Source organism: Camelus ferus, chromosome 8, assembly GCF_009834535.1.
Source record: "Camelus ferus isolate YT-003-E chromosome 8, BCGSAC_Cfer_1.0, whole genome shotgun sequence".
Classification (NCBI taxonomy): Eukaryota; Metazoa; Chordata; class Mammalia; order Artiodactyla; family Camelidae; genus Camelus; species Camelus ferus.
This window is the reverse complement of record NC_045703.1, coordinates 21,651,420-21,664,273: the sequence shown is the minus strand read 5'-3', so window position 1 is coordinate 21,664,273 and position 12,854 is coordinate 21,651,420. Positions and strand designations below refer to the sequence as shown.

The 12,854-nt window shown below is 39.5% G+C and overlaps 1 protein-coding gene across 4 annotated transcripts in view; it reads left to right on the top strand.

Moving 5' to 3' along the window:
* The window catches only part of CEP162 (centrosomal protein 162), a 74,813-nt gene that overhangs the window by 37,587 nt on the left and 24,372 nt on the right, over window positions 1-12,854 (top strand). For all 4 annotated transcript variants that reach the window (XM_032484541.1, XM_006175492.3, XM_032484539.1 and 1 more), the window contains 6 exons: window positions 3,295-3,428; window positions 3,698-3,925; window positions 4,435-4,575; window positions 6,267-6,379; window positions 7,774-7,879; window positions 12,424-12,550. In XM_032484541.1, the coding sequence (XP_032340432.1) occupies window positions 3,295-3,428; window positions 3,698-3,925; window positions 4,435-4,575; window positions 6,267-6,379; window positions 7,774-7,879; window positions 12,424-12,550 (849 nt within the window). The remainder of the gene's footprint in view (window positions 1-3,294; window positions 3,429-3,697; window positions 3,926-4,434; window positions 4,576-6,266; window positions 6,380-7,773; window positions 7,880-12,423; window positions 12,551-12,854) is intronic.

Below are 12,854 nucleotides of genomic sequence, written 5' to 3'. Positions count from 1 at the left end.
AGAAAGCCAGTGGGGGAGAGCAGCTGGGGCAGAGAGATGCATACAGGGAGGGAGTTGAAACGATCTCTGGTGAGTAGTTGGAAATTGCTAAGAGTGAAGCCAGAAGTCAGGTCACAGTGGGTAGAAACAAGGGGGATGGCATAGAAGTTGATGGATGAAAGCAACGATATTTTTATGAGTGTTTTCCCTAATTTCAAAATTTAATAGTGTTTGTGATTGCCAAAATTAACATGAATTTTTAAAATTCATATTAAAGTACAGTGACAAACTATGATTGTCTGTTTTTGTACTGAGCTACTTTTTTCTCATTAGACTTTCTGTTAAGTAGGATTTTTTTTTTTAAATCTCTGTCTTTTTGTTGGAAAATTGCCCAGAGTGATTTTAGTTTTATTCCAAAGAACTGGAATTTCTTGGGGGTGGTTGTTACCTGTCGTAGGTTGGGTGTCAGAGAAGCAGCCTCTGAGTCGGAGGTGAGAGTACAGAAAGTCTAGAGAACGTGCTTGGCATCAAAACTGGTTCCGAGGAAGCAGCACCCCCCCCCCCATGACTGCGGCTGATGCATTTCAAAGGCTTCTCTTTTTCCCGTAACCAGGAAGGCAGAGCCAGTCAGTTCTGAGCTGGTGCGCCTGTGCAAGGAAACAAACCTCCTTATTTCCTCCTGCAAAATCCCTAGTCTGTGACTTTAGTCTTCCTTGTCACCAGACAGCTACACAACCTCCAGCCTTTCAGGAGGAGGAGAGGTGGAACGTCAAAGGTGCATGCCAGTTAATTCAGCAGCTTAATCAGAAAAGGTAGTCGCTTTCCTGGAAGCCCTGTGTTGGAATCTTTTGCTTTCACCTTATTGGTCAGAACTTTGATCCTGTACCCCTGCCCCCCACCCCCATCTCAATTGCATGGAGTCCAGGGAAATGGGTGGTTTTAACTGGCACACTGCTGCCCGGGGCAAAATTAGGTGTCTTTTAGTGGGGAGGAAGAGGAGATTGGCAGCTAGCAGTGTCTGCCATGTGGTGATTTTCCTTTTTATTCTAAAATTAATTTTCTTTGGCTATCGACTCTTGTGTTTTTATTTTTAGATTAGGAAGTTTATTGTCACAAAAGGAATAGTTGCTCATTATTTAAATTCAAAAATACAGAAAAGTAAAAAGGAAGCAATAATTGAGCCAGAAACAGCTGGTGTCATACTGGTGAGCCTCATTCCGTGCCTCTCCTGTGTGGGTCCGCATGCAGATGGGAGGAAGCAGGGATGAGAGCTGGAAGGAAGGAGAAAGGCAGATACGTGGACAAATAAAAATGGACAAAACATTTTATAAGAACAGATCACACTTTATCAGTTCCTTTAAATAAAATACTAGATTTTGTTCTACTTAAATCTCTAAGAAGAAAAAGAAACTTCATCCTGAGGAATGTTACATCCCAAAAGATCCCTTCAACAAAATAGATTATAAAAACCCCTGAAAGATTGCCAAAACCATGTTATTTTTAACTGCATTTTCCAATTTTTATATGTTATCAATTTTCCCTTCTATTAAATATGTAGTAAAACTCTTACATCCCCCATCGCATGCCTCCTACCCATTTTTGTTGGCTTTATTTCTAATAAATATAGTGTATATTATAGTATAGGATATGGGTTACATATCCTGTTATACATGTTATATTTATATATAATTATATTATTTATAATCAACATATTTATTATATTCTCTCCAGCAGCTGTAATTCCCTTCAGCTTTTGAATGTGGATCTTGGTTCTGGTTATTACAGAGTCCGAATGCTTTTCCCCAATCCCTTAGCCATCACTTCTCCATTCTGGAATTATTTTGATTGCCTTATTGTTTGACTGAATTTTTTGAATCCATTGTTTTTTTTTAAGAAGGGTTCAGAAGTCTCAGTGTTCTCATGTTTGAATTTTATATCCAAGCAACTTTTCTTTCCTGTATAAAGGGGAAAGATACTGTCCATGTACTGTTACTGAAAATAACAACTTAGAGAAGTCAAAATTAAGAACTCAGGGTGGGAAAATTCTGGGGTAAAAGCACTGGCTGACTGCAGCTGGAGCAAGAACCACCTGCCACATTCTTGGCTGCCCTGTGCTAGGGAGAATCACAGTGCTGGCAGGTCTGACCCCTTCACTGGCCACATTAATGGACCTCCAGTGACTTGGAAGGATTAATTCCTGCTTTTACAATGACTCAAACAGGTCCTTTATGAATGCTATAAGAGATTTCTCTAGAAAACCTTCTACATCAAACTGTCCAATTGAATATGGTTACTACTCTATAAGGAAAACCTGGGAAAGATTAGAAGGAACTGTTGGGTGAAGTACTACTGGGGGCACTTGTTTCTTCTTCTGACTTTTCTGTATTTTGCAAATCTTCAAGAACCATGTATTTCACTTTTAACAAAAAAGTAAACTTTGCGTTTAAAAAGCTAACATCTTAAAGAAATTATATGAAAAATATTAATTTTTAATTCTTCATTTCCCTCTAAGGTGATCAGATAAATGTTCACTGGGGGTTCAGTTCAGAACCTGTAGTGTTTGAATATGGGCCTTGAGATCTCTTTTAGGTATTTCCCATAAGCTTTTTTTTTTTTTTTTGTATTATTAACTGAATAATTTATTGGCCTCAGAACTATTTATGCTGTTTGGGGATTTATGAGGTACCTTAAAAGCTAAAAAGTTGACCAAAATATATATGTGAATAACATTGTTTCTAACGTAATGTATAATATCACAGTATTAGAGCAGTAATACCATTTATTTTGTAATCAAACTTAAACTAGTTGTTATAAAGTTTCCATGCAATTTATATGATTCCATTGACACTATATCTTGACATGCATTATATAGAAAACTGTGCTTTGAAAGCACACTTAATCTGAACTAAAATGCTTCATAAAGTTATCAGCTTCTCTTTAATTCATCTTTTAGATATTTCTAGTTGTTATTGCTATGAACATTTAAAAGAGTAATTTATTTAAAAGGGATAAAAGCTGAAATTACCCCAGTCCACATTCTCCTCACATTTATTTAGCTCCACGTGTCATTTGACGTGGACCGTGGGTCAGTCGGTCTCTGTGTCAGGTGGAGTAGAATGCCGATTCCGGGCAGCGGTTCTGAGCGTGGGGGGACAGCTGTGTGAGGGTGTTTGTTTGTTGTGTATCAGCCTGTTTTGAGATCCTCGCTTGTCTTAGTGTCCCCGTGTATTAGTACTTCTGGTTACGTAATTGCTGAATACACATTCAACTTAGTTTGTATTTGTGGTGCTTTTATCCATTGTTTACAATATTTAGAAATCTTATCTGGAACAAGACTCATCAAGCCTGCAGCTGTGGGTAACCCATCTTCCCCCAGGGAACGTGGCGTGGCTACCCCTGAGAAGTCTGAGGGCCCCGCAGAAACGGATTCCTGTGTTCAGTTTCCAAAGGTAGGTATTGAATTTCAAAATAATATTCAGAATGTTTTCATGATCTATAATTATATATTGAAACTAGAGTATAAATAATGAAATATATGAAATTTCTTCTGCATTGAGTAATACTCTAATCACTCACTCTTACTGAACATGTATTGATTTTCTTGTGTAGAACATTGTTAACCATGTCATTTTCATCCTTGGTGGGGTTTTTTTCCTAACTACCTGTGTGCAAATCTAATGTTAACTCTACGTAATGAAACAGTGCTTTTCCTTAAAAGGATTCTTCAGGATACGGTGGTGGGAACAAGGAAGCAGAACTGACTATGTTTGAAAGAGTTCAGGAAGCAGAGGGAAGATGGAGAGGGGCACAAGCCCTCATTGAGCAAATCAAAGTCACATTCGCAGAAAAAGAGCGAGAGCTGGAAAATCAGATGGAAGAACTAAAGAGACAGCAGGAAAAGGAACTCTTCAAACTGAATCAAGACAATTATATTCTTCAAGCCAAGGTACTAGACACCTTGTCCTATTTTTCCTTTTATTTATGAAAAAAGAACTTGTACTTCCCGTGAAATGCATTGTCATCCTCTGTCCCTGCGGCTCTTTGACTTGTTGTATTTGCTGAACCAAACATCAACATGTTTCCAGAGAGTGCCTCCTTCCCCTGGGCGGGTATCAGAATTTAAATTGGCTCATTTTGATTGTTCTCTTGTTAACAGTCCGATTTGAAAACAAATCCCTTGGTTCACAGTGACCTTCAAGGAAGACAAAGTTTCAGAAAAATTGCTATGGAAGGTCTAATTTCAGAGAATGACACTGGGTAGCATTTCTGAGTTAATTCCATCATCAGAACCATCAGCACAGAACATCCTGTAATGATTTAACTGTGCCTGGTGTTACCTTAATTCCAGTGTGGTTATAAGACAATTTTAGGTCTGTGCACCTTGAGTTTTCTTTTGTTCTTCCTTACTTCATCATTTCCTTTCCCAAATAAAACAATTTCTGCATTTTCTCAAAGTTAAATAGCTTTGAAGAATCAAACAAAAAACAAAGGTGGTTGCATTTGGGGGAAACATCTGATCCTGTCACCGAAGAAAAATTGAAGCAAATCCAAAAAGAAATAGAAGAACAAGAGACACTTCTTCAGGGATATCAACAGGTAACAGTTCTTCAACACATAATGAGTTTGTTATGAGATCCTTTGGTTATAAACATAAGGCATTTAGAAATATTTGTGTCCATTTAACAGGTAATGGGAATTCTGCCATTGTGAGGAAGTAATGATTTGGCTGGTCTGCACATTTTTCATGAGCAAAATTAAAGTGGTTAAGAGCATGGGTTCTGGATTCAAAAAATCTGGTTTTAGGCTTTGCTTCACTACCTGCTGTGCAGCCTTAGGCAAATCATATTTAGCCTCTCTAAGCCAGTTTCCCCATCTGTGAAATGGGAATGAGAATGACAGTACCTGTCTCGGAAGATGGTTGTGCAATTAAAACAAGACAGCGCAGACCAACCTTAGTGCCTTCCACACAGTAACCAGTTAATGAATGTTGCCTGTTACTAATTTTAATAGCCATATTTCCTTAGAAACTGTCCTATTTTTCTTTCATTTTCTATGTTTTTCAGTAGATAATATTGGCTAGTTTTGATATTATATTCAGAAATACGAATTCTGAAATCAATTGCCAGTGCCCTGAGATTGAAAAATATTTGACTTAAGTGGAAGAAAATGTCTGTGTCCTATAGTCAGACATCTGTTCTGTGTGATGGCATCTTGGTGACACTGATCTGACAGGCAGGACAGGTTTGGTGATCTGCCAACATCAGACTTCATCTTCATCTCACTCCCCTTTTTTTCTTTAACTTCTCTCCCCTTCCCCTTCTGTCTCATTACCTTTCTCTCTTTTGACAACAGTAAAGAGAGAAAGGCATTACCGCATCAGAGATGACAGCGTTCACTATAAAGGAAATAGTACTGATTTTGCAGGACACTCTGCCCTAGAGTTAGTGAGAACCTTTCAGACCCTCTGCTTGCCATTCAGAGCTTGCCGTGTAGAGCATGCATTTTAAGGAGGGTTTCACAGACCCACAAGTATGCCAACCCCCCCCACACACACAAAAAATCCCACAAAATTTGTATATCAACATATGTACATATTTTTCTGGGTTTCATGAATTCTGCAGATAATTAAGCACAGACTATCTGCCAAGCATTAGGCCAGACACAGTGAGACAGTTCAGAATTTATATTAGATCCAGAAAGTTCTTTGGTTTTCATCAGATTCTTAATTTTAAAGAGGTCAATAAACCAGAGCATGTAACAAGCACAGAGTGGGACTGATCCCTGATCTTCCAGAAACACCTAGTCTCCAACTCCCTGCTCACAGTTCCAGAAACAAGCATGGTTACCCACTGTGGCTCCCTCCAGTTACCTCACCACAGAAAGATGGGCCAAAAACAGAAAAAAAAAGAATGTACAGTCCCGCTGGCCTTTCCATCCCTTATACGCAAAGTCGGGATGTGGTTACTCCTGCAGTCATTCGCCCACTTACGCCTGTGAAATGGAGTACATTATACTGACAGGCTCTTTGGCTTTGGGAATTTTTGCAACTTTTTTTTTCAACTAAGCATTTTGAGCATTTTGGAAAGAATTGTTTTTAGCTAACAAATTTTCTTCCAAGATAATCAAAAGATTTTTGAAAAAGATTTGAAGGCTTACTCAAAAATTGAAGAAATTTAATAAAAGACTTTTAAAATGTTTAAAGGATGTATCTTTTATGAGCACATACACTAATATTATATAAGTACTACTGACTTTTAACTAAAATGTAATTTTTTATTTATAAAAAGGAAAATGAAAAATTGTATAATCAAGTGAAAGATCTTCAAGAACAAAACAAGAAAAATGAGGAGCGAATGTTCAAGGAAAACCAGAGCTTATTCAGCGAATTAGCTTCCTTAAAGTAAGTCCTTTTTAAATTATTAAAATCAAATCAATTCTTTCTAAGCACTTTATTGTTATATTAATAATACATTTAGTTATACCTAGAAATTTTAAAAATTATACACTGGTTTACAGTTCTACAGCTTTCATATTTTTAATTTTCAATGGATTTTCTTTTGGCATTAGATGACTAGTACACACTTCAGTATTTTCAGCATATTCATATTTGAATTTGACCTCAGTTTTAGGAAATTGAACAGTCCTCGTGATCAGTCATTAACCCTGAGATACTTATGTAATGCATCTCAGTAATGATGCTTTTAGTAATAATAGTAATATATATATACAGTATTATTTACTGTCTTAGGTCAGGTTCCAAATAAGTAGAGCCTGATCTGGGGGTCCTTGTGGAGGTGATTTCCTGGAGGATAACTCTTAGAAGAAGGGGCAGGAGAAGCAAGATGTAGGGGTGGGGAAGGCGAGTAGGACCATGGTCTCAGCCAGAGGCTGGCTTCATTCTTCTCTCACCAGGAAGCTCAGAAGAACAGACTGCACCCCAGAGTTGGTCCCCAGTTGAGGCAGATGGGGGAAAGCCTTTGTGCCCCACAGCCAGTCAGTCCCCAGCTGAAGTGTGCCCCGAGAAGTGGGTGGCGGGTATCCTCTGGGCGGGGGCCGGGGCTGCTGTTTGGCAAGTGCGTTTCTCCAGAGAAGGAGAGCCTGTGAGTTGTGAGAACCAGCACTCACCGTGACAGACTGGCAGAGCACCAGCACCTACTTAGGAATCATACTTCACACTATAAGGTCTTTTGGATGTTATTACATCCATCTTTAATACGTTAAGTGAAGGAGCTGAGCCAACAAACATGGGCAAGTTAGGGTCCTGTCTTTTAGGAAGTAACTAATCATTTCACCTAATATTCAAATAGGACGGCTGTCAGAAGAAACTTCTTTGGCTGTGAATGTCATGTCTGTTACATTTATTCACATATTTCTTCCATTTTTTTGTAAGATAACTTAGGGCGTAAGAGGCAGGGCTGCTGTTAGCTCACACTGATCTTTCATGTAAAATAGAAAAAAGCACACATATACAGACAAAGCTAGAAAGTACACAAGTTGGCAAGCAAGGGCACTTCTGTGTAAATTAGGGGGGAAAAAAGCTCCTCTCCCTGGGCCAAGGCTAATAAACCAATACTCTCAGGGTTTCCATTCTTTTAGATTACACATAAACATTTCCCTTAAAGTATACTCCTCTTTTAGTATTTTAGTATTTTATTCTTTAGAGTAAATAAACTTTTTATCTTCAGTGACTCACAGAGTTCCACTGTGCATTAGTTTTTAATTTTTAAGAATTGAATATTTTATATTGAAAGGAGTACCTTGTAAAAAATATTTTTTTTTTCCAAAATAAATCAGAGAACAGATGCACAAAAGCCATTTCCTCTCTCAAGCAGTAGAAGGTGCAGAACCCACCCAAAACCAGAATTTTACAGATCTGTTAGCAGAACTACGGGTGGCACAGGTAAGTTGCATAAGAATTTTAACTATTAATGATAGTGAAGATTATTATAAAAATCCCCATATGTGTAAAAAAATATGTTTTTGTAATTATGAATAAATAAAATCCATTTATAAATTCCATGCCTTTTAAAAATTAAGAAATATCTAAGATGAGCATTTGGCATACATGTGACCTTAATATAGAGGCAGCAGTGTAATACCAGATTTAGATGGCTTCCTCTTTGTAATCCAGCCTCTTATCAGGCATTTATCACATGCCTGGCATATTAGAGACATAACCTTATCTGGGGGTGTATGCCTGACTTCAAATTCATCATTGGAAATGTACAGCTAAAATGGGAGAATAATCTGAAGATGACTATTCAGCTTAAAAAGTTGATTGGCTTTTTCCCTGTCTTCCTAAGTGGACTGTGCACTTCTAGGGGGCAGAGACTATAGCTGCAAATACTTGTATATGATGTGCCTAACACAAAGGTAAAATGTGTAACTTTTTTCTTTATTTTTATTAATTTGTGTTGTAGAGAATATAGCCGAGAACTTTCTAAAGTAGTATTTATCAATGAGAGAAGCTCTGAAATTTAGGGCAGGTTAATTCTATATTAAGCAGAACAGTTCTATGAATTGCATGATTTTTATCATCCCTGTCCCCAGGAACTATGGTCACAGCACCCAGCAGTCATTGTAGCACTTAGAACCACTGCCGCGTTTCCAGACATCCCCTGTGGGAAGGCAGTTAAGCCTCCACTCCCTCCCATAAAGAACCATAGCACTAAACTAAAAAGCCTTTTCAATCTATTTGATTGATTATGTAAATTAGAAAAATTCCAGTTACATAGCACTTTTTAAATAGAAATTCATTATATAAAGTTTAGGTTACACAGAAATTTAAACATGCCATAATTTAATAATTGACGTTTAACAGATTTTTGTAGTATATAAAATGCAGCTTCAAATATGAATCCATTAGAGAAGTTTCTTCAGCTGCATGTATGTATTGAATGATTAGATAGCCAGGCAGATAGGTAGAATGGATGATTGGGCACCCTCACCTATCAGTGGGCCTCAAAACTGAGCGAGTTAAAAGAGAAATTAATATTGCTGTGGTTCATGAAGGCTTGGGAAAACACGGTAAGGCTTTAAGCATAGGATTAGTTTCATTTAAAGGCTGTTGTTAGTGACCTTTTAAAAGTGCTGTTTTGAACACATTTTTCTGACAAGTAGGAAACTAACACTGCCACTGAAATCACTGGAAAACGCCGGATAAAATATAATAAACATCATGTAAATTCATAACTCACACGCATACTTCTCTCCAGAAAGTAAAGAGAATCTCGGGGGGTCAGAAGTGGACAGGCATACAACCTAACGGTAAGCATCTGCTCCCAGGCTGCCAGTGCAGTAACCGCGGGTCTGGGCTCTAACAGCAAAGTGCACACGGGGCCCCGGGACTTCAGAGGGCCACATCCTTCAGTAAAACAGTGGACTAGGAAAGAATCCACCCATCTTCAAAAGGGGCTGAGACGTCAAGGAAGCTTTTTTGTCTTAACTTGATCTCTAGAAAGAGAAGAGGCAAAAGTCTCCTTTGCTCAGTACTTTACTGGTTGTTCAGTTTAAATGTCATCCCTTCGGCCTTCATTTGTGTTTTAATATTTGAAATGACTACCGGTTAGGGTTGGTTATGCTCAAACTGAAAAAAAAAAAAATAGCATAAACTGTGGTCCTAAGTCAGTTATCTCTAGTGTGTCCAGAAGAAATAAGTGCAAACCAATTCTTAGAGGTGTCTGCCTTCAACCCAGCTCACACAGTGTCCCTACTCCTGCTGACCGTACGTTCACAATGCAGAATCTAATTACAAAACCCAGAGAAACAAGCCCCCATGAGCAGGCATGGGGTGATTTAATAAACAGCAGGGTTAGAACCCCAATGGAATTACTGAATAGACTATAAAATAAATAGACTTAAAATGATTAAATATAGAAAATAAATAAGGAACATGTGAGGAAAGAACAAAATAGACCAGGAAAATTCAGAAAAAAATAAACAGTTCTGGAAATAAAATATATTCCTGGAAAGTAAAAAATAAGTAGAAAAGTTAAATAGATGATCATAAACAAATAAGAAATTGGTAAACTAGAAGATAGATCTAAGGAGTTTAAAGTGAAACAGAAAAATAGAGAAATGGAAAATAGAAATGTGATGCTTATAGCATATATTTAAATATTTTTAGGTGATGACTAAGAATGTTCTAGAAATTATAAAAGGGATGAGTTCTCGAATTTAGGAAGCACAGTGAGTTCTGCTTAGTATATGTAAGTATGAATCTACACGTGGGCCTATCTTGGTGAAAACACCAAGGGCAAGGAGAGCCTTAAAAGAAGTCAGGGGAGAAAAGTTTAAGATAAAAATGAGTAGAAATTCTTGGAAGATTTGTGCAAATACTGAAAGATGGAATGCAAATATACCTTTATTTCCATTCACTTTGACATTCTGAGTTTAAATAGTTTAAGAGCAAAAATTCATACTTGGCTAAATATGTAATATTCATATCAAACCTACTCGTGTACAGTCTAATTTGTACCTTAAAAATGAATACCAGTTAGTGCAGTCTTAAGATGTGAGTTCGGGTGGACACGTACTGAAAGCCAAGGCCTAAGCCCTTTCCTTCTAGCTCCCCGGGATGGGGAGGAGGACGGGCTGCCCGCGGCTCAGTCGGGCAGCCAGGAACTCATCCTGGTGTTGGAAGAACGGCAGGTAACAAGACAGGCATGGGCCTTGCTCGCTGGGAACATACAGTCTCCCAGGGAACACAAGGAATAAGCAAACAAGAGTTACTCACAGAGGTAAGTTCTTTGAGGATAATGAGAATACAGACGAACAGTAGGCAGGGCAGTGTAAGGAGCACTGGGTGTGGTCGAGGAGGCGCTCTTTGAGCAAGTCGTGTCTGCGTCAGGAGCTGAAGAGAAGCAGCGGCTAACCATGCAGCTGTCGAGCCTTCTAGCCAAGGGGAAAGTCAGGAGTGGGCTTGGTACCTCCCAGAAGCAGAGGCCTCGGAGGCAGAAGTGGATGAGTCAGGACCAGAGTGGTGGACGATGAGATCAGAGAGGCAGGCGCAGCCCTGAGTGTGTCTCCACAGTAAAACCTTGAAGAACCTCAGTGCTCTCCTGAAAAGGCATCCACAGAAGGTCACACAGAAGATTCAACAGTGAAATGATGCAGCCGGAAACTGTGATTATCCAGGGCTTTATGGAAGGATTTATTTTCTTTGTAAGATTGGATTTTAGATCATAAGGCAGTGTGATGCGGAACTTCTAACAATTTTTATTTTGAAACAACTATACCAAGTGTACTGCCATGAATCCAAGAGTTTCTTCTGCCGTTACGAGTTGAGTTTATTGAATACCTGCCCTCTGCTTAGTGCCACACAGTAAACAGGTAGTGACATCAGTCTCGGTCCCCAAAGAGCTTTCAGCTTATTAAAGAGAAAAGGCCTGTGCACAAGTCAGCGTCATATGAAACAAAACACTGAATGCTGTGCTAGAGGTACATGGGAAGTTTGTGGCAGTGCCGGGGGAGGGGGGGTTATCAGGAAAGGCTGCATTTGAACTAAGCTTGGAAGGATGAGAAGTGACTGTGTCAAACAGAGGAAGGAGGCTATTGAGGGTTGTGTGGAATGTTGGGCACATTGAGATTTCCACTTTATTTTTTTCTAATGTGCCAGGCTTTTTTTTTTTTTTTTTTTTTTTTGCATTTGTGATAGAAGGATGAGCAAAATCAAGTTCTGCTTTCAAGTAAACATGTTCTGTGTCAGGTGCTGATGAGTATTTTGAGAAGAAAATAAAGCAACACACTGGGGCCAGGATGGGGGCTGCTGTTCTAGGAAGAGGGATCAGGGAAGGCCTTCCTGGGGCCTCACCTGAGCAGAAATCCTGAGAAAGAGTGGAGTGAGACACCTGGCTCTGTGGGGGCAGAGCTATAGGCAGAGGAAACAGTAAGTGCGAACACCCTGCGGTAGGAATGTGCCAGGTGTGTTCAAAGAACAGCCAAGAAGTCTCTGCGGCTGGAGTGGAGCAGGAGGGGGAAGAATTGTGGGAGATGCATCAGAGGAGCGGGCAAGACTGGGTTATGCAACACCGAAGGTCATGGGAAGGACTTTGGGTTTACCCTAAGAGAGAGGGAGCCACCAGAGAGTTTCAAATGGAGGAATGATACTGACTCTTCAGAACAATTGGTCTGCTTCCTGTGCGGAGGACAGACTGTAGTGCCGGGAGTGGAAGAGGCAGACTGGTTAGGAGGCCGTAGTAATCCAGAAGTCAGAATGGTAGATTGGAAGGGCTTTGAAGCTGTGTTGAGTTACGTGACTAGAACTGATTCTGGTAGGCTCTGGGAAGCTCGTAATCATTCGGAGGGGGCAGTGATAAAATCAGAGCTTAAATTTAGGAAAAATAATGAGCAGCAGTATTTATGATGAATTGAATGAAAGAGAGCCTATACCACAATCTGTTATGGTTAGAAGTCATTTGTTTCTGTATTTCTATGAATGTCAAGAAAGAAAAAACCAGTTTATTGGAAGACCTCAAAAGACTGAAGCAAGACAAGCAAGCTCTCGAAGTAGACGTGGAGAAAATGAAGAAAGAGAGGGACCAAGCCAAAGAGCAGATTGCTTACGTCACAGGTAACTCACGGCGCTGCAGCAGCTGCCTTTATCCTCGTAACCCGAGGGTGGACATGGCCTTCCCCACCGGGAAAGACAAAGGAGAAGTAAGATAAGTATGCGGAAAAGTTTAATATTAAAAAAATTAGAAATAAACAGGAGGGTGCTAGTAAGAGTTTCAGGGAGGAGGGGCATTTGAGCTGGGTCCTGACAGGTGGAGGGGCTCAGGGGTAAAGGAGTGGGGGGAGGCCGCTCAGGTGTGTTTCATGGGCATGTTACTGATCGCACCTATTGTGGAGCGTGGATGGGCAGAACACAGGGCTGG